This window comes from Nyctereutes procyonoides, unplaced genomic scaffold (assembly GCF_905146905.1).
Source record: "Nyctereutes procyonoides isolate TBG_1078 unplaced genomic scaffold, NYPRO_anot_genome, whole genome shotgun sequence".
NCBI lineage: Eukaryota > Metazoa > Chordata > Mammalia > Carnivora > Canidae > Nyctereutes > Nyctereutes procyonoides.
In genome coordinates, this window is record NW_026575025.1 from 6,565,724 (window position 1) to 6,587,156 (window position 21,433).

The 21,433-nt window shown below is 51.0% G+C and overlaps 1 protein-coding gene across 1 annotated transcript in view; it reads left to right on the forward strand.

Annotated features, from left to right (window-relative positions):
• Positions 1-479: 479 nt before the first annotated feature.
• Positions 480-21,433, forward strand: part of LOC129503170 (actin, alpha skeletal muscle 2) — a 30,837-nt gene continuing 9,883 nt past the window's right edge. Inside the window, exons 1-5 of the mRNA XM_055315143.1 lie at positions 480-484; positions 7,548-7,686; positions 11,281-11,409; positions 14,662-14,772; positions 18,825-18,909. Of these exons, the coding sequence (XP_055171118.1) occupies positions 480-484; positions 7,548-7,686; positions 11,281-11,409; positions 14,662-14,772; positions 18,825-18,909 (469 nt within the window). The remainder of the gene's footprint in view (positions 485-7,547; positions 7,687-11,280; positions 11,410-14,661; positions 14,773-18,824; positions 18,910-21,433) is intronic.

Genomic DNA, 21,433 nt, shown 5'->3' on the forward strand with positions numbered 1-21,433 from the left:
CCTGTGGACCGGACCAAGAGGCACGACATCCTAGGGGAAAAGCTGATGACACTTTGGGCCACGTCATTTAAATAATTGACCAACATTTGTATAGAGGAGAGTATGCATGACGGGAGGGACACAGGGCGGGGCTGAGGCTCACTCTGGGCTCCCCTAAATTCAGCTCCAACCCAACCTGCACACCCCATGAAGGGGTGAAAGGGGGCATCCTCCTCCTCCTCAGAGGGCAGCTTATCAGCCATCCGTTGTTATTCAGACACACCCCTTGGCTCAGATTAACATATACCCCTACAGAGGAATACTAGATAGTGGTTAAAAACTAACCACAGGGGCGCCTTGGTGGCTCAGTTCATTGAGCATCTGACTCTTGGTTTCGGCTCAGGTCTGATCTCCGGGTTGTAGGATTGAGCCCCATGTGGGAATCAGGCTTCATGGTTCGGATGGGAGGCCTGATGATGGAGATGGGGTCCAGGAACACAATGGCGTAAAGCAGAAGACTCCTCGAGGTGTACTTGATTGGGCGCGATGCCCCCACACTGGCCAGCTCCCACATGCTGGGGCCTCAGGCTGGCACAAACCCCACGGCTTCCCCACACTGGCTGGTGACTGCCTTTGGACCTGTTGGACCACCAACCTCAGACCCCCGAGCCCCTGGGTCCCTGAGCCCTCGAGCCTCTGAGCCCACCCTTGAGCCCCTGCCCGCAGGGCCTACACAGCGGCAGCACCTGCCCACTGCCCGGGCTGGCCACTGTGGCACCTGCGCGCACACGGCTTTCTCAGGCCTTCTGAATCCCAGACTGAGAGAGACCAACCGTCCCAGTTTGCCCAGGACCCAGAGGTTTCTGGGGACATAGTTCTTTCAATATGAAAACTGGGAAAATCCAAAGTGATACAAGTTGGCTTATTTCACCCGGACTTTGTTACTCAAATTGAGGGCTTGTTTTTTTCTGATTTTGTACCACAACAGCGCTCCAAACCTCTTGTATGCCTTTCGTCAATGCTCCATTTATTCCGGAGGGGTCTGGGGAGGGTCTGACTTCATTTCCCACTGCCACCAACTCGCTCCCATGACACCTCTGTTCAGTCAAGGCTCCCAGGGGCTGTAGGGGCTTTTTTTTTTTTTGGGGGGGGTGATTCTGAGCTAGTCCCAAATCTTGCTGAGGGCAGGTTAAATGAGAGGAATAAGGCTGCAAGCAATGGTTGCTTCCCAAGAGACTGGGGGTGAGAATAAAAGAAAAGTCTTTTTAAGCTGAGGAGTCAACAATCACACCCCACTTCTGTAATTAAAGATGGTTGTGCTTCATTGTCTCATCTTGAAGCTGTGGGAATCAGAATCACCCATAAGGATTCTTAAAACAAGATTGCTGATCTCCGCCCCAGCATTTCTGATTCCATAGATGTGGGGTGAGGACTGAGAATTGTTTTCCATTTTTTTAAAGATATTATTTGTTTATTCATGAGAGATACACAGAGAGAAGCAGAGACACAGGCAGAGGGAGAAGCAGGCTCCCTGTGGGGAGCCCCATGTGGGACTCGATCCCGGGACCCTGGGATCACGACCTGAGCCAACCACTGAACCACCCAGGTGCCCCAGGGTTGCTTTCTAACAAGTGAAGTAAATTCTGCTGATCTGGGGGCCACACTTTGAGATCTATTGTCATAATGTAGAGGGAATTAAGTCTTGACTAGGTTGTCAAACTTTTTCCATACATTGTCACATAGTAAATATTTTAGGCTTTGTGGCCACTTGATCTCAACTACTTAGCTCTGCTGTGGTGTCCATAAATGCAGCTGTAGGTGGTACGTAAGTGAATAAGTATGGCTGTGGGCCAATAAAACTTTATTTACAAAACAGCCAGTGGGCCAGATTCAGCTCATGGGCTATAGTTTGCCAACCCCTGAGTTAGACCACTTCTATGTGACTTTTGATAATATCCCTAGCTTCCCTGTGTTCTCATGGGCTGTCCATTGATAAGCAGATGACTTTGAGCCCTTTGACAGCAGGTCATAGAGGTTGTGGGAAGGGCCATTTGTTTAGAGTACAGAGGAAGTGCAGCAGAGTGTATCGATCAGCTGTTGCTGCATAACAACTGTGCCAGGACAACTGTCTCATTAGTCGGTAGTCTGTGGGTCGGCTGAGTGAGTGTTCTGGTCTGGGTTCGCTGGTGCATTGCAGGCCACCTACTAGGTCACCTGTCATTGGGTGATAGAAGATGGCCTCCTGCACGTGTCGGCAGGTGCTTGGTGGTTGGCTGGCTGCCTCAGTCTCTTGCACATGGTAATCTTAGGACAGCAAGAGGGGGTTGCATTCCTCCTGATGGATGCTACCCGCAGAGCTCGCGTGAAGCCACCATCACATGTTGTTGGTCATAGGAGTTACAAATCCAGCCCAGATTTCAGAGTGGGGAAAAGAGGCACCTTTGTAACAAGGAAGCTGCAGAGAATTGATGGCTATGTGCAGTTCACTGCTCAGGTGGAGAGGTGGGATAGGGATTCAGGCTGCCTGGGACTGACTTTCTCTGCAGCTCTCAGCAGCTGGAGACCTTACCTTACTCCCCTGTGCCCGACTCCTCATCAAAAAGTTGGAGTGATGACCCCCAGCCCCATAAGGTTGCTGGGAGGCTGGCATGAGCTCATTAGGCCTGTGTCCTGCTCAGAAAAGTCCTCTCTGTGTGGTGGCTGGTATTAACGTCTCGACGAACCCCACAGATGTAACAGCGGGCGGGCGTAAGGAACTGAAAACACTCAAGACTGTCTGGAATGCGCCATCCCCATATGTCTCCAAGGACTGCCCCACTCACCTAGGACTCTGGGCTTTTGCTTATCTGGTCCCCTGCCTGGAATCTGTCCGGGTCTTCCGAGGCCAACTCGCAAGATTGCCTCCTATTTATAGCCCTTATCATGATGAGTTAATGTGCTTTTTTTAAAAAAAAAAAAAAAAAGAAAAGAAAGAAAAAAAAAAGGAATGTGTTTCTGCTGTAGACTGGGAACTCCTTGAGAGTGGAACTGGTGTCTGGCTCCATGCCTGAAGGAGTGTGTTCGAAAACATCCAATTGCAGCCCCGTTAAGTCATTTGGGGCATGTTTCTCCCCACTTTTTGTTAGACACGTTGGAAGCCAGCCAGAGTGATTTCCCTCTAAAGGGAGGACTTGTAACAGGAAGTTTGTAAACACGGCACGTTCTGTTCCCTTCCGGCTCTGTGTGCCCCTCTGCTGGGACATCGCCCCATGGAGGTGTCATTTTCTTAAGAAAAACAGACAGTAGCCACATCCTGCCGGTGCTGTTTCCCATGAGAACGATCCCGTCCTGAGGCCTCGGGGATGCTTTGGCTCGATGCAGGGTGGGGAGGAGGGAAGACTCCACAGGAGTTTCTCCTGCACTTGCTAATGTAATGTTGTGAGTCAGGATCCCATACACGCACATGGGATTGAATTATGTTTTATTATAAAAGAGAGCCGAGATTCTAGAAACTGTGCAGAGCAGCAGGCCTTCTCTTCTCCTCAGTAAGGACCATTTTGAGAAGGATTCCATTTTAACAAATGGATTAAGTGAAGGCAGGGTTATCTGAACTCAGATGTGTAAGAAACATGAGGATAGAAATGATTGCATACATGTTTGTCTGTGAATTTTTCCATGTATCTGTGTGTCTGTGTGCACATCTATATATCCCTCCATCCTGCGGCAAATACTTCAACCGACTGACTTTTCTTCATCCTAGACCACTCTCTCTCACGTATGTGCACATGCACACACAGTGCACATGCTCACACAGTGAACATGCTCATCCATCCCATCCTCTCCCATCTGGGAAATTTAAATTACTCAAAAAATCATAAACTTAAGTCCTTGATGTTATAATCACGGTCACTGTTTAGGTGTGCATAGCACTTTACAGTTTACAAAACATGAGCTTTTAAGTCCATGGTGGAGGGAAGCGGGTGGTCAGGCCCAGGGTGCCTGATGGGTGTGCCCCACCTTTTGGTTTATGAACCACATCAATCTGACTTGATCGAGGAAGTCCATTGCTCGACTCAGAACCCAAATTACTGATCACAGGGTGTTGGACATTATAATCAACATAACGGTTCAGAGAGTCGCCTCCAAGAATCAGATCCACACTGATGGGTCTCCAGGCCCCGTCCCGGCAGGCCACCCACGTTCTCTGCTCACAGGGCTTGCTTTACTTGAGCGGCTGGGCTCTCCTGGTGAGCCCCGGGGTCAGGATATGTTAAATCTCCTCTGGTGGCAATAGCACATGCTCCCCAATGTCCACTGCACATGGACCCCCTCGGGCAGCTCCACACATTCCCCGGGTGACCACGTAAAACACCTCACCCCCGGGAAACTGGCTTGTGGGGACTATTGTTTAGAAATTTTTTTAAAAGATTTTTTATTTATTTATTCAGAGACACACACACACACAGAGAGTCAGAGACACAGGCAGAAGGAGAAGCAGGCACCATGTAGGGAGCCTGACGTGGGACTCGATCTAGGGTCTCCAGGATCACACTCTAGGCTGCAGGTGGTGCTAAACTGCTGTGCCACCAGGGCTGCCCTATTGTTTAGAAATTTAATGTGCAATAGCTTGAGGTGACATTTTGGGTTCCAGATCACAGCAATTATGTAATAATAATTGGTATTATGGGTTGAACAAGTCCTATGGGCCAGACATGGCACTTGCTTAACTCAGCACCTGCGAGGAGTGCATCCCTGTTGACAAGTGCCACGTAGAAAACCCAGCTCCCCAATAAATGCTCAGGAATTGAACCCACAGCCACCTGCCCTGAGCGCCTGTGCACTTGTGACCGGTCCCACTGTCAGTCCAGTGCACTGTTCCCAGGTGAAGGAGCTCTGCAGGTGCGTGTGCTGACTCTGGTCTTCACCAGAATATCACTGGGTCCCTAGCCACCCATGTGCCCAGCAGCGGTCCTGCCCAGGAGATCCACATTCATCCAGGTCATCCTGATGTCTCACTTTTAATTTGCAAAACCTGAAACTCCGAGGAGGGTCTTGTGGAGATCACAGGACCAGATCCCAGCCTGCTATCCATATCCACCCCCACTGTGCCACCTGGACCCGGGGCCTCTCTGATCCCATGAGGCCCACAGGCACTGTATCACCCACACTGGTGACCTGAGCTGTGTCTGGACTTACAAGTGCATGGCTTAGTTCATTGAGAAGAGTCAAACAAAATAAATGTAAAGGAAAAAGGAAGGATGGGAGGGACAGAAGGAGGGAGGAAGGAAAGGATGCCCCCCACCCCGAACGCATGTGTTTGAGCCTCTCTGCTGGGTCTCCTGTAGACAGAGCAAAAATCTTCAAGCAAAGTTAAAAGAAAATGCTCAATTAAATGAAAAAGGATGGTGTTCATTCCAACAGTGCAAAATACCAAGTGGTAGGAAGAGAAACAAGAAAGAGTGGAGGGATTGGTCGTGACCACTTTGGAAAGCCCTCTCTGAGCTGGGGGCCACATCTGCACTGAAGCTTGAGGACCAAAAGGGACTGGAAAGGTGGGGATGTGACTCATCTCACAGTGCTGGGGGACAGTGCCTCTGCCCTTTCTGGTGGTCTCCTGTGGCTGCAGGAATCAATCACCACATGCTGGGGGGACTCAAAACAGCAGAATGTCACTCTGTCCTAGTCCCAGGGGTGTGTGGGCAGGGGGCGAAGAGGAGTCAGTCCCAGGCTTCCCTCCCACCTTCTGGCTGTGGTTGGCAATTTTTGGCATCCCCTAACTCATGGACACATCACTCCAGTCTCTGCTCTGTGTCTCTATCTGTGTCCAGTTTCTTCCTCTTAAAAAAGAGCCCAGGCATTGGATGAGGGCCCACCCTCACGCATGCCCTCCTTTTAACCCGATTACATCTGTAAAGACCTTACTTCCAAATAAGGTCATGTCACAGGTGCTGGGGGTCAGGATTGTCAACACTCCTTCTTTTGGCGGGACACTAACACACCATCCCTCATGTCCTTCTTCCCCATGACTGCCCTACACTTGAGTACTGTTGCTGCATAGGGTTTGCAGATGTCAAGCACCTAGTCTCGTGCCATCAGCCCCCAGGTCCTCAGTGGTTTATGACCGACCAGCACCTGGTGAACAGCGTGCGCAGGCCCAGCTGCCCATACCGCACCTACATTTGTGCAGCCATGGGGGTCCCATGGAAAGGGGAGGAGAGGCGGCCAAGATCTGAGCCTTCCCCATTTAGGGATGGTTAAATCCTGGTAGGCTAGTGTGGGGCTCTGCACTCTCAGAAAGCATCCATGCGGTACCTGGTGACTCAGAAATGCGGATCATGTCCAGGAAAGAGTCCAATACAAAACTGCAGAGAAAATGTATCCTCTGTAGCAGACGTAATGTGTGTGCACAGTGAGCACGCAGCTCCACCACACTCTGTGCCCCTGGAATTGTGCCCACACGGCTGGAGAGAAAGTGCCCACCGTGTGGCTTGTAAGGACTGTGAGGGTAATACCCCGAACTAACGAGAGCCGTCTGTGGCTAGTAGGGTCTGCGGAGGGCTTCCTCTTTCCCCAGAGTGCACTCTATTTTCCATAATGAATATATATAGACCTTCTCTACCCGGAAAATGATGAAGATCGCCTTAACAGGATGAAAACGTTTGTGATGATACAGATTTAGTTAAAATACAGTGTTCAAAAGAGAAAATGAATTCATTTGTTCTGAGGGTAATTAATTTTTAAAAAATCATCTATTATAGATTTGCACTAATTAGCAAAATACAACAGGGCAACTGTAGGTGGTGGAGCTGTGGGTGATCACGACTCTCTTCTATGTATTTTCTCATGTTTTCCAAACCTGCAGAAACATAAAGGAGATGCCTGAAAGCAAAGGGAGTGGGGGGTGGGTTTCGCCCCGAGGCCAGGAGGCCAGCGGTGTCTCTGTCTCCGGGAGAGGTGGTAATTTGAGTGGGGCCCAGGGGGAGCCTGGCAGTGACCTCCAGGCCACTAGCTCCTACTGGGGTCTCGCTGCCCAATGCCTCTGGTTCAGTGAATGGGAAAGATGACCCCCCTGTGATGCAAGTCATGGATTGTGCCAGAAACCAGTAGAAGCACAGTCACAGCACGAGCATTCTAGCCCAGAAGTGGGTCCCCAGGCCTGCCTTCTCCAGGGCAGCCAAATGCACATGGTCATTGAAAGCCCACTCCTTGGGACGCCTGGGTGGCTCGGTGGTTGAGTGTCTGCCTTCAGCTCAGGGCTTCATCCTGTGGTCCCAGGATCAAGTCCCACATCGGGCTCCCTGCAAGGAGCCTGCTTCTTCTGCCTCTGCCTCTGTCTCTCCGTCTGAGTCTCTCACGAATAAATAAATAAAATATTAAAAAAAAAAGAAAAAAGAGAGAAAACACACTTGTTCCAGAGCACTGCCCTCAGCACCCAGGCAGCGGCTTGACCCCAGGCAGGGCCCCAGCCTAGGTTCTGGGAGCCACCCGCACTGCTGTGAGTGTAGAGCCTGCGTCCTCCCTGGCATAGCACCCGCCCCTCAGTTAACACCTTGCAAATGGCACGAATAACCATGTTGTGTCTCCCGCAGTCCCGTCCAGGTCACGCACAACATGATGAATGTGCCCGTCGTCTGTGACTATGGCTCAGGCTTCAGCAAGGTGGGCTTTTCGGGCACAGAAGCTCCCCTGGCCATGTTCCCCACCATCCTCGGGAAACTTCGACACGATGTGAGTTGCTTCAACCTCTATTGTGAACCATGTTGCTGTGATCGTGGGTGGGCCCATGTCTGTTTGAGGTCTGCTCTCGGCTCTTTGGGGGGGGGGTGTCCTCGGGGGGTGGAATTGCTGGCTCATGTGGAAATTCCGATGTTCGTGTCAAGATTTTAAGGATAGTTCATTCTTCTACAAATGGAAGAATGAGGGGATGAGACAAAGCACGTCTGCGGGCCGGATGCTGTGCTCCTCGTCTGGGCCTTCCCTTTGAGCAGCAGTAGGATTGGCTCCAACTCTGCCATCCAGACTTGCGCGCCCTTTAAAGGTGGCCACCTGCTTTCCTCTGGAGGGTCCTGCCAAGTGCTAGGGCCTCTCCGGCCAAAGCAGCCGGGAGGCCCTGAGCTCACATAATGACAGTAACTTGTTACCAGGTAGGTGCCACGACGGCCCTTCTCGCTGAAGAGCAACCAGCATATCCCCGGGTGAGCAAGTGAGTGAGGCAGGGCCTGTCAGAGCTCAGCGCCCGGTGCTGAGTCCCTGTGCTCCTCCTTGGGGAGTTTACCCATCTGTGAGAAGGAGCGGCACGGTTACGTGGGGAATCCCAAATATCATGGGGTCCCAGGCTCTGCACCACTTGGAGCAAATTAATGGCAATGTTTGTAATCATGCAGCTGAAGTTAAGATGGACTTTCCTACCTGGGCGTGCTGGGTGGCAGGAAGCCCCTCTCTAAGTGGGTGGCAGCAGGTACCTGCCCCTATGCTAGCTGACGGGCCTGTTTCTTCAAGATTGCAGAGCTTAGCAGTGAAGAGTGGGGGCTGCGGGGTCAGGAGACCCACATCTGAACATCGGCCCTGCCTCAGCCCTCATGTGACTTTGGGCAAGTTGCCTTGAGAGCTCAGTTAACGAAAGCATAAACGCCACGTTTGGCCGAACCTTAAGTGAGGTGGTGCGTGCATGCTTAGCGTGGCGTCCGGCCTGTAGGAAGTATGTAGTGGTGACAGAGATGAAGGGTGGCGACCATGATGAGTGTGAGTGTCCCAGGAAGGCCGTAACAGGTGACCACAGACTGATGGCTTAAAACAGCAGAAACTTATTCTGACTTGGTTCTGGAGGCTGGAAGCCCTAAATCCAGGTGTGGGCAGGGCTGGTTCCCTCCAGTGGCACCAGGGGACAATCCTTCCTGCTCCTTCAGCGGCTGGGGGCTCCCAGCCTTGCCCCTGCAGCCCCTGCTCGTGGCCTCCACGTGGTCCCTCCTCTTCCCATCTCTGTCTCGGGTCTCCCTCTCTTGGCTCTTACAAGGACACTTGTCACAGGCTTCAGCCCCCATCCCGCCAACAATCCAGGATGTTCAATCTCAATGTCTGTAAATAAATTACATCTGCAAAGACCTTTTTTCCAAATACAGTCACCTCTACATAGGTTCTGGGGGGTTGGGTGTGGACATATCTTCAACCCACTAGAGCTGGCTTCTGCCTATTGCCCCTAAGCCCCACCTTCCTGCATCTCTGTGCCCCCTGGGGGCTGGGACACCCCTGTCAACCGCTCCCTGACAGATGTCAATCTGGGGCCGAGTGGGCAGGTCTCCTCACTGGTTTGCTGCCCTATTCACATCCACGGGCAGTGGCAAGGGCCTGCGTGCTCCCGCTCCTCACCAGCCTCCCTCCCCGTCCAGGCAGCGCCCTCTTCCAGCTCCCACGGCCTCCTCTGAGCTCCCTGCAGCGCCTCATTCTCTGCCCAGCGATCCTGGGGCTCCACTCTCTGGGTGCCTTGGTGTTCCCCGCTGGCTCTTTCAGCCTCCCAGCATGGTGTAACCTGTGCCCCGTATTCCTTTCACTGTTTGAAATCCTGGCATGGCATCTTGTGCCAGCAGGTGCAGTGACGTGTCCTGCCAGGGGAAAGCTCGATGTCGCACCACAGGGATAGTCCACAGCCCCAGGGAAGGGAAAAATCCTGTTAACTGTACAAAGAGTGGCCTAGTAGGAAGCAAGATTATATATAAAATAGCATAAAATCACAGTGAGGAAGATCAAATTTCTCACCCAAATAGAAACGAGTGACCTCGATGAATTAGCCGCTCAGTAAGTGGCCCACCTGAACCTCAGTGCACGGGTTCTCTGCTTGTGTCCTGTGAGGCACTCGGCTGCTCCCTCCCAGGCCTGGGGGCTGCCCCAGGGCAGCAGGAAGTGAGCTTCTGCCTCTAAGGGGGAGTCAGCACAGGACGGGGTGCTCTGCGTGGACTCACATCACCACGGCCCCTCAGCTGCCTCTCAGTCTGGTGGTAAGCCAGCAGCGAGACCCCTCATGGGAGGCCCCATGGCCACAGAGAGGCAGGCCCTCAGTCCACCCCAACCAGAGCAGCCGCTTGGCCCGAGCCCTGTCCATCTCGGCAGGGTGACACTGCTCCTCCCTGCCCGTGGACCCCTTTAGTCCCCCCACCCTCATGCATCAAGATTTGGCTAAGCCAAAAAATGTCAGAGGCAGGGTGGCCTGGACAGTCATTCATGTCAGCACATCCTTTCAGGTTATGAAATGCGTTCCCATCGACAGCCCTTGCTCCCCTGACAGCAGCGTCAAGAGGAATGTGGGATGGAAGATGTTGTTCCCATCCAAGAGTGGAGATGGAACTCAGAGGAGGCAGGCAGCTGGCTGGGGATCTCACGGCTAGTGCTTCCCCCCAGGCCAAGCCCCTCTGCCTCAAAGACAAATTCCTAATGTATGGAGCTCTGTGAGCATGAGCTGTGGTGGCCTCAAGAATGGGGCTTCTCTCTGGATTCCATTGCACCATCACAGCACAGCATCTCCCTGCACCACTGCAGCATGGCACCACTGCAGCATGATCCCAAGGCCATGCTTCCTACAGACTGCTCTTTCCCAACAAGTGAGAACAGGATGGACACCCAGACAGACCCATTTCTGGGAAACATGGGACTGGACTCCTTTCATGAATGACTGGTTCAGGAAGTTCCCAGCTGCCGTGCCGACTGCCCAGCATTCTAGGACACCTGCCCAGCCCTCTCTCCTACATCCGGGCTCTCACCTGGACGACATCCTATGGCCTGTCCTAGCCCCATCAGGCACCTTCTCCGTTTCTTCTCACACTTCATTCTGTATTGATGTTTGCTTCTTGTTAGACACAGATTTACACATGGATCAACTGTTGAATCCCTTCTGAATGACGGAATAACTGGTTTACTCTGCCACAAAAGTAGCGAGGTCCATCTTCCTAAAGAATAACAAATTACATTAAACTGCAGACCCTTCCCCTGATAATTTTCCTGAGCATGTGTAGAAGCTGGTGCCTCTCCCTGACACCTTCGCCTCATCCACCGCCTCTCTCTCTTGCCCTCAGGTGACTCATCCACAGACGGACAAGGTGAGTGTACTTAGGAGCACTTTTACCTTGCGAGTCCTTTGCTGAAACCTCTTAGTGGCATCTTGAAATTGTGTACAGGTTTGAGGAGGCCATCGCTGCCAGGGCCATGACCTGGAGTGGTCTCCCAGCTGCACATCACAGCTCCCGGTCACTGCTTATCGTGTACCCACACGTGGATGCCGAGTGAGGGTGAGTCACTCTTGGGAGCAGATCTATCCTGGCCCATGTCTTTCAGAATCCTTTGGTGGGGATGGAAGAGGAAGACTGGTTCATCGGAGACGAGGCTCAGGAAAAGCGAGGGGACCTTAATCTGCAATATCCCATCTCCCGGGCGACCGTCGCTAACTGGGACAACATGGAGAAGGTAGGCTCAGCTTCTGCTGGGGTGGGACCTGGTCATGGTACCCACTACCGATATTAGGTGGCATACCTCCCGCCCCAGCACCTGGGGAGGGAGGTGCCCTGGCATCCAGGGCTCTCTGGGCATCTCTTAGCCCTCAGTCCCTGTAGACACTACATCGAGCTACTAACCACATGGGTCATGGAGTCAGAGACCTGAGCCTGAATCCTGTCTCCACCACTTATTATCTATGTCATTAAAATTTTTTTAAAAAAATTTATTCATGAGAGACACACAGAGAGAGACAGAGACACAGGCAGAGGGAGAAGCAGGCTCCCTGTGGGGAGCCTGATGCGGAACTCGATCCCGGGACCCCAGGATCACAACCTGAGCCGAAGGCAGACACTCAACTGCTGAGCCACCCAGTGCTCCAATCTATGTCATTTTGGGAAAGTAACCCACCTTCCTGGCCCTCTGTTTCCTTATCTGTAAGAAAAGAGTATAACTGTCTTTGCACATAATGCTGGTATGAAGGTTAAAGGGATGATGGATAAAAAGTCCCTGCTCCACTCCATGCTTAGGACGGCCATTTAAAAACAGCAACCACAACAGAAAATGACAAGCATTGTCATCAGGACCTCGTGCATGGCTGGTGGAAGTGTAAAATGGTGCAGTTACTGTGGAACACAGCATGGAGGTTCCTCAAAAAGTTAAAGAATTGAAAACAAGGACAGGAAGAGGCATCTGCACCCCCATGCTCAGTGCAGCATTATGCACAATAGCCAAGGTGTGGAAACAAGCCAGGTGTCCATCAACAGATGAATGGGTAAAGAAACCATGCTGTATAGTCCGGTGGAATATACCCAGCCTTGAAAAGGAAGGACATTATGACACCTGCCACAACACGGCTGGACCTGCAGGACATTACGTTCAGTGAAATAAGCCAGAAAGAAAAAGACAAACACTGTGGGGTTCCACCCTTAGTTGGCAGATTCGGAAAAACAGGCTGGGGAACGGGGATGGGGAGTCAATGTGGAAGGAGGACAGAGTTCTAGTTGAGGACAACAAGCAATTTCTGGAGATGGTGATGGTTGTACAGCAGTGTGACTATACTTAATGCCACTAAACTGTGCAGTTTTTAAAAAGGTTAAGTTGGTAAATGTTACAATATGTATATTTTACTTTCAGAATAAAATTCCTTAGTCCAGCAGGTTAAAGATGTAATGAATGTGGCTATTTGAACCACTTTACGTCTTAGTAGCTGGAGGTTCTGATCAGAGCTTCCATATGTGGCTGAAGTTTACATGCTGCCTGGGAAGATATATTAATTATCTCTGCTGCATAACAACCCATCCCAAATCTTTGAGGCTAAAATACTGATGGGCGCCTACTACATCTCCCACTTTGTGTGGGTCAGGAATTTGAGAGTGGCTCAGCTGGGTGGTTCTGGCTCAAGGTGTCTCATGAGGCAGCAGTCAGGTGTCAACCAGAGCTGTACCATCTGAAGGCTCGACTGGGGCTGGAGGAGACATTTCCTAGGTGGTGCTCCATGTGGCTGGCTGGTAGGGTGGTGCTTCTTGGGAACTTGTTGCAGGGCCCTTCGAAAGTCCTCCCAGCATGGTGGTTGGCTTCCCTCAGAGTGAACAATCGAGGGGGCCAATGTGAAGGCTGCAACGGCTATATGATGTAGCCTTGAAAGCCACACACCTTCACAGTTGCCATACTCTGCAGGTGGCATGAGCCAGTCCTGGTTCCATGCAAGAAAGATATGCACGGGGCTTTGAGGCCAGGAGGTGTGCATCCCTGAAGGCTGTCTCGGAGGGTGGTTGTGGAAGCATCACTTGCAGACACTCTTCCTATCTGCACAGCTGGGGTGTCAGCTCTGGTTCTGTCCATAGCCCTCTACCAGGGCATCACAGGGGATTCAGAAACTGAAGCAGTGTAGATAGGTCTCTGGAGTGTGCAGCCCACTTGCAGGATCCAGGAGTTTGCAGGATCCAGGCTACTTGGGCTGTGGCTTCCACCCACCCCTTACCTCCCCTGTCCAGGAGCTGAGCCCTAGTGGAGCTGACTAATGGTGGGTCTTCAGATGGTTCTGACTCTTGGTTCAAGTCTTGCCTGAATACCAGGATCATTACAATGATCCTACCCCATGGTACCCATCCTCCTACCTCGCCCCTCCAGCTCACCCCCACGCAGCCTGCTGAGCACTTCTTCTATGTTGGGTCATCCCTCTTCCCTGTTCCAATGCATCAGTGGCTGCACATACAGCCATGAGCCCATGTCTGGCTTTTGCTGTTTCATGGGTGCCATGTTGCTTTGTGTTTCCACGTCTTTGCACATGTGCCCTCTTTCCAGAGGCACTCCCTCCACTTAGCTCCCCCAGGGAGTCCATCCTTCACATCTGTTTTCATCCTCCATGGAGCCTCCCCCCACAGAGGCAGGCGGGACCTTTATTCAAAGTAAGTAACCATTACTTATTGAGTACCTACTGTGCACCAAGCACTCTGCTGGGTGCTGTGGCCTGAACTGTGTCCCCCAATCTCCTGTGTTGGAGTCCTGGCCCCCAGAACCTCAGAATATGACCATATTTGGAGATGGGGTCTTAAAAGAGGCAATCAAGGAAACATGAGTTCACTAGGGGTGACCTGTTCCAGTGTGATCCGGGTCCTTATGATAAGGGGATCAGGACACAGACACACTCAGAGGGATGACCCCGTGAGGACACAGGGAGAGGACAGCCATCCACACACAGGCAGAGAGGCCTCAGGAGGACCCCACCTGGCTGACTGCAAGCCTCTGGTACTGGGAGACAATAAGTCCTATGGTTTAAACCGCTCAGGCTGTGGTATTGGTCAAGATGGCCACTAGGCTTTCTACAAATGTCGTATTTGGTCCTCACTCATGTCCTCAGGGTCCCCTATGAGGAAGGAAAATGTTCCGCTCTACAGATAAGGAGAGAGCTCCTAAAGTCAAGTCGCTTGTCTGGCACATGCCTGGTGCCATGCTTCCCGGTGCTGTGTCTCAGGGCTCACGTCTGCCCCCATCAGATGAGGACTATGCCTCATGCATCTTTGTTCACTCCTCTTGCCCCGACTCAAGGCTGGCAACAGATGGAGGATCTGTGTCCTGTCATAGCCACACTCACTGTCTTTCCTGCTGTGAATCATAGTTGCATCTGCAGAAAGCCACTTTGTGGTGTAGACAGGCTCCATCCCACTTGCAGTAGATTGGCTGTGGCTCACTGTGCCTCCGTATCACCCTCTCTCGCCACAGATTTGGCATCACTCCTTCTACCAGGTGCTCCGCATCGCCCCGGAGCAGCATCCTCTGATGGTGACAGAGCCGCCTTTAAACACAATGCCCAGCAAAGAGAAGATGTCACAGGTAAGAGGCCAGGTGGTGGGCAATGGGTCAGGGAGCAGGTCATGGGGCAGCAGCTTTGGCCACCTTTCGAGCCTTGAGCCTGGGGGATGCCCTCAGGGCATCGCCTCTTTGCTCAGCGAGATGAAAACACAGGAGACATCTGTCTCCTTTGACGCTGGTGGCAAGCAAGGCGGCTACCACGGGAGAGCTCCCCAAGGGGCTGGGCATGGGTGAAATGTTTACTGTGACTCATTTCAGGTGGACCCGACAGCAGGTCTGTGGGCAGGGCAGTTGTCCCTTTGCACAGGTGAAGGATTGGGGGTGTGCAGGAGCAGAAGGGGTTTGGCTGAGGCTGCAGGGCAGAGGGCTAGGAGGTCTGCTGGGTCCTTCTCAGTCCTGCTGGGTCATGGGGCCAGCTTAGAGGTCCCACCCTGACCCAAGAGCTCCCAATGTCCCCCAGGAAGGAGTTCGTGGTACGTGTGGATAGGACTGACCTGGATGAACTGGATTGAACTGGTTCTCGGAGGCTGTCAAGGACAGATTGGTGGAGAAAGGAGGGTATCCTCCAGTAGACTGCAGAGTCTCCCTTAGGGCCCGAGGAGGGTCCAGGTGGGAGGGGGCCACAGGGGCTGCCAGGTTCTAGGCACACCTAATGAGGACGTCCATGGACTAATTAAGCAAGCAACAAGGCTCTACCACCTGGCCCAGCACCCCTGGAGCCCAGGGGCGTCTCCTGCAGTGAGCAGTGACCCAGGGCAGGCCGGCAGCCCGCGGTACCACCTGCCCGTGGAGGAGGCTTGCTCCATGGCCCAGAAACAGAGCACCAGCAATCAGAGCACAGGCGTGAGCTGCTGCCTCATTTCAAACCAAGCCCTGAGGAAGCTGATGAATCTTTGCCCGCATGCGGTCAGGCCCACAGAAGTGGGCCACAGCTGGGCTCCGCGTGGACTGGGCACAAGGTCCCTGGCCTGGAAACAGCAGGTATCCGGGCTGAGAACAGCGTGTGCCCATCATGGACCCAGTGAGCTGGAGAGAGAGAGAGAGAGAGAGAGAGAGAAACAGGGTTGTCGCGCATTCAAGGGGAATATGCCATTGACAAACTGTCGTAGGGGCCTCCAGAGAATCAGAACGGTGGGACACACACACACACACACACACACACACACACACACACACACAGATCTGCTTTAAGGAATTGGTTCATGTGATTATGGAGACTGACAAACCCCAGGATCTGCAGGGGCAGAGTCGGCAGGCTGGAGCCTTTTGCTCTGTTTGGATCTTCAACTGCTTGGATGAGGCCCACCCTCCATGGGGAAGGGTAATTGGCATTACTTGATCTATAGATTTAAATGTTGATATTATCCCCAAACACCCTTATATACACACCCTCAGAATAATGATTGACCAAGTGTCTGCGATCCCCATGGCTCAGTCAAATTGAAGGAAAAAATTTACCCTCACACAAGCCACTGTGCTGGCACTTGCCCACCTCCCCTGGGTTCACTGCCTGCCTTTCTGCCCCGGCTTTCTCTGAATCTACCCTTTGATTATACTGAGATTTCAGCATAAAAACAAAGGGACACACACGAGGGGTAATTTTGGTGATTCTTCACTGAAGAGATTACGCTCAAAGGTGAGTATGAGTTTTAGAACAGTGACATGAGCCAGTGTGGAGTTCTAGGCTAGTGATGGGAGCCGGGCCCCTAAACCTGACAGGGCACAGGTGGTCAGCAGCCCAGAGAGGGCCTCTGCCAGGAGGATGGACCAGCAGGGACCAGCAGGGAGGGAGCAGGGATGTCCCCTCCTTCCAGCGTCGCCGTGGGCAGAACCCAGCCATCGGGTCACCCAGGAAAGGGGAACTTTTGGCTACTGCCCAGGGCAGAGAGTGGCCGAGGAAGGTGGAAGCTTCTGTAGGCAGATGGGGGGCAGCCTGCAATGGTGGCCTGTGCGGGGGCGCAGGGAGCAGCATGTCACTGCAGGAGAATGGAGTCCCCCATCTGTGGACTCTCCCCTGCGAGCTCCCTCTGTCCGGGTGCCAGCCTCCCCGGCCCCTCCCAGAGGCTGGAACAAACTGAGGAGCACAGGGCTGGTTCTCCTGGAATAAGTCTGCCTGTTAGCAGGATGTCTGGGGCTGCGTCCCAGGGGAGCAGCAGGTGCAGGGAGCCGCCCAGGATGCAGCGGGGAGCCCGATTCTGGCCCTGGCTCTCCCCACATGTGGGACCTGGGGTGGATTGCTTGTCGTCGAGGTGTCTTGATTTCCCTATCAGGATGGTAATGGCATCATGCTGGGGATGTCACGGAAACGAGATGAGTTGAAGCTGTGACGTGTGTGTCGCCGTGCTTAGCACCTGTTGAGCATTCCTGCTGCCTCAGTGTTCTCATCTGTAGGATGGGAGTTTGACCCCAGGATCCTGGAAGACCCTTCCAAGCTCTGTGACCTCTGGCCTCATGCCAGGCCAGGGGAGCTGAGGTTGGTTTTTGTCCTTGCATTTTTAGGAGGTGGGGTTTCTAGTGGGATCACAAAAGATACTCTCCCACCTAGAGTCCATGCCCTGCCTCTTCCACCAGGATGCAGACTCTGGGGATGCCAGAGAGTGACACAGACTCACCGCCACTGCCGTGCCCATCTCTGTGTCCTTAAATGTGGTGCCTGCATCTGGGTGCCTAACCTTCCACGCATCACGTTACAAACGCACATCTGGGTGGTTTCCACTTGGGGGCTGTTGTGAAAGAACCAGGTGCAAATGGGCATGAGCCAGTCTTTGCATGGACACGTGCTGTTGCTTGTCTTGGGTAAATCCCCAAGCCCCCACTGACAGCTGCCCTCAGACACATGCTTAGTGACCCCCAACACACTCAGTGGTGTTGCACACTTTGTGCAAATATTGTTTTCTAAAATGCTGTCTACTGGGTTTTGAGGTCTTTGCCAGAAGCCAGTTGGTTCACTTCTTGAGCAGCCCACACCCCAGTCACTTCCCTTATGGTCCTATACCACTCGAGGGCCACTGTACACCTGCCCTACTTGCCCCTGAGCCAGGTACCAAACTAAGGACAGCCCCTCTGCCCAGGAGCCTGTGAAATCATTCAGTTGAGCCAAATCACAGGGATCCTCCCAAACTTAGCTAACTACCGGCTGGCCGTCCGTAAGATGCCCCGACGGCTCTAGCTGGCTGTCACCCTGTCCCCAGGTGCTACCCTCCTGTGGCCCTGTTGGCAGGTTTGGAGCTGTACCTCACAAAGTTTGCCGATCAGTGGTCCAAGTGACTGTGTGTCGGTCTCACCATCCAAAGAACCTTGAAATCTTAAACCCAGTGTCACTATCTTGCAGGAGAATCATTCACTTGCTCAGCCAACCTCACGGTGACGGTGCCCATCCTCCCAACCCTGCCACCTGTTCACTAACATTCTTGTCCACTAGTCTCTCATGTGGATGAGGCAGGGACAATGTACATACCACAGAGGGGACACCATGGGCAACAAAAGCAAGGCTGTGCCTCCCCTGTCCGTGCCTTGCACCCTGTGTACAGTCAGTACCCAGGAGAGCATCCTGGACACACTGTGCCTGGACTAAGTGTCTGGGGCTCAGTCAACACATAGTAACTGACGGCTTTCGTTGTTGCAATTGTTATAAAACAAGTAAACCATCCCAAGTCAAAGTATTGTGTAAAGCCTGCCTAGTCTCCAAGAGTCGAAAGAACAAAAGCGTGGAGAGGACAATGTTGGCTTCACAGAGGCATTGGGGGTTCAGCATCATGGCGGTTTCACCCCCATCATGAAAACTGGGTGGCTCAGAAGATGACGCGATCCCCTCGGTCTTGTGGCAGCATGTTACGTCTGCCCCGTCAGGTCCCTGGGAAGGATGCGAGCCCGCGTTACTGGGAAGCAGTGTCGCGGAGCTCGTGGGCAGAGCTGGGCTGAAGAGTGGCACGCTCCCTGACTCCGTAGGCTGGATCTCTGGGGAGCCAGGTGCCCCTGCAGGTGGGCTTTGTGTGCCCGAGGACTAAGGGAGGACCCGCCTGCTCTTCCGTCCACTGGCCTGGCGTCCAGCGCTTCCCATTGCTTCTCCGCAGATCCTGTTTGAGACCTTCAACGTGCCGGCCCTGTACTTAGCCAACCAGGGAGTCCTTTCTCTATACGCCTCTGGCCAGACCTCGGGTGAGTGGCCCCCTCGGAGCCCCGTGAGCCCACGCCTGTCCTCTTCCTCCCTGCCAAATAATGAATGAAGGGAAGGATCCACGGGACGTGAGAAACACACTGGACAGCCCTCCTCCTAATTCCCTCCCGTCCTCCTGGGTAAGCAATTTGCTTCCACTCGGCTCACTTAGCTCCTTGACAGCTTTATCGAGGTGTCACTGGCGCATGATGAAGCCAGGGTGCCTAAGGCATGCAATTTAAGAAGTTTTGATGTGTAGATACACTCATGTAGCCACCAGCACAGTCAAGATAAGGGACGGATCCGAGACTTCTAAACATCCCCCCACCGCGGCCCCACGCCGCCCCACGCTGCCCCCTCCAAGCTGTCCTCACATGCATTTGCATTTTCTGGAATTTTGAGTGAATGTTGTTGGGTATGTACTCTTTTTCTTGTGGCTTTTTCCTCCTCAACATAATTATTTGGAGATTCATTTGTGCTGCTGTTTGTATTAATAGTTCATATTTTTATTGCCAAGTGGTATTCCATTGTGTGAATGCACAATACTTTGCTGATTTATTTACCTGTGGATGGACATTTGGGTTGTTTCCAGTCGGGAGCTATTATAAATAAAGCTGCTTTGAACATTTGTCTACAAGTCTTTGTGTGGACATACACCTTCGTTTCACTTGCATAAAAATACCTACAAGTGACATGATTAGGTCGGATGGTAAGAGTATTTTAATTTTTTAAAAATCCGCCAAACTAGCTCCCAGCATGGCTACATGCCTTGCTTGCCAGCCACATGAGAGTGCCCGTTCCTCCACAGACTGGCACGGCCGCTCTTCATCGTGTAGCCCTTATAGCAGGTGCACAGTGGCATCTCACTGTGGTTTTGACTCGTAGGTTCCCTAACAAGCAGTAGTGGTGAGCATTCCATTATATGGAACTTTGGTGAAGTGTCTGTTCAAATGTCCTGTCAATTTTTCACTGACTTCATCTTTTTTATAAAAAAAGATTTTATTGGGGATCCCTGGGTGGCTCAGTGGTTTAGCGCCTGCCTTCGGCCCAGGGCATGATCCTGGAGACCCGGGATCGAGTCCCATATCGGGCTCCCTGCATGGAGCCTGCTTCTGCCTGTGTCTCTGCCTCTCTCTCTGTGTCTTTCATGAATGAATAAATAAAATCTTTAAAAATTAATTAAGTTTTATTTTATAAATTTATAAATTTTATTTTATTTATTTTATTTTTATTTATAAAATTTATATTTTTATTTTTTAATATATATAATATTAATTTATATATAAATATATAATATTTATATTTATATAATAATATATAATATATTTATATAATAATAATATAATATATAAATATACATATATTTATTACAATATAAATTTATAAAATTTATATTTTTATTTTTATTTATAAAATTTTTAAATAATTTTTTATAATTTTAAAATTTATTTATAAAATTTTATTTTATTTATAAGTTTTATTTTATAAATTTATAAATTTTACTTATTTATAAATTTATAATTATAAATTTATAAACTTATAATTTATAAGATTTTATTTATTTATTTATTTATTTATTTATTTATTTATTTATTTATTTATAAGAGAGTGAAAGAGTGCAAGCGGGGGGGAAGGAGAGGGAAAAATAGACTCCATGCTGAGTGCTGAGCCTGTTGTGGGGCTTGATCCCACAACCCTGAAATCATGACCTGAGCCGAAACCAAGAGTCAGATGCTCAACCAACTGAGCCACTCAGGTGACCCTGAGTTGTTCATCTTTGAGTTTTGAGAATTCTTTTTGTTCCCTATATCAGCCTCTCACCAGGTACATGTTTTGCAAAGATTTGCTCCCAATCTCTGGCTTGGCTTTTCAGTTTCCTCACCATGTGCTTCGAAGAGCAAAAGTTTTTAATTTCAGTGAAATCTATTTATCCTTTGTGTGTGTGTGTGTGTGTGTGTGTGTGTGTGTGTGTGGCTCATGCTTCTGGTGTAAAATCTAAGAAACACATGCTGAACCCAAAGCTTTTCTGCTGTGATTCCTTCTAGAAGTTTTATAAATTTCAGTGTTACACTTAGTTCTGTGATCCATGTGGAGCGCGGTTTTGTGTGTGGCTTATAGTACGCATGAAGTTTTTTCTTGGTATGTGTATAGATGTCCAGTTGTTCCCACACTATTTGTTGAAAAGACAACTGAAGAGTGAAGACATTCTTCATCGAACTACCTTATGCATTTTTTGGAAAACCAGTTGTCTGTATTTGTGTGGGTCTATTTCTGTAGTCTGTGTTCTGTCCCAGCGATCTGTTTGTCTACCTCTAGGATGATACCACATTGTCTTGATTACAGGAGCTTTATAAATCTTGAAATATGATGTTAGTGCTACACCATCGGACTCTTATTTTTTTTAAATAACATTTTGGCCATTCCAGGTTCTTTTCATTTTCATATAAATTTTAGAATCAATCATGTTCTCAATTTCTACCAAAAAAAAGTATCTTTGAGTTTTGATCAGAATTTCATTGAATTTAT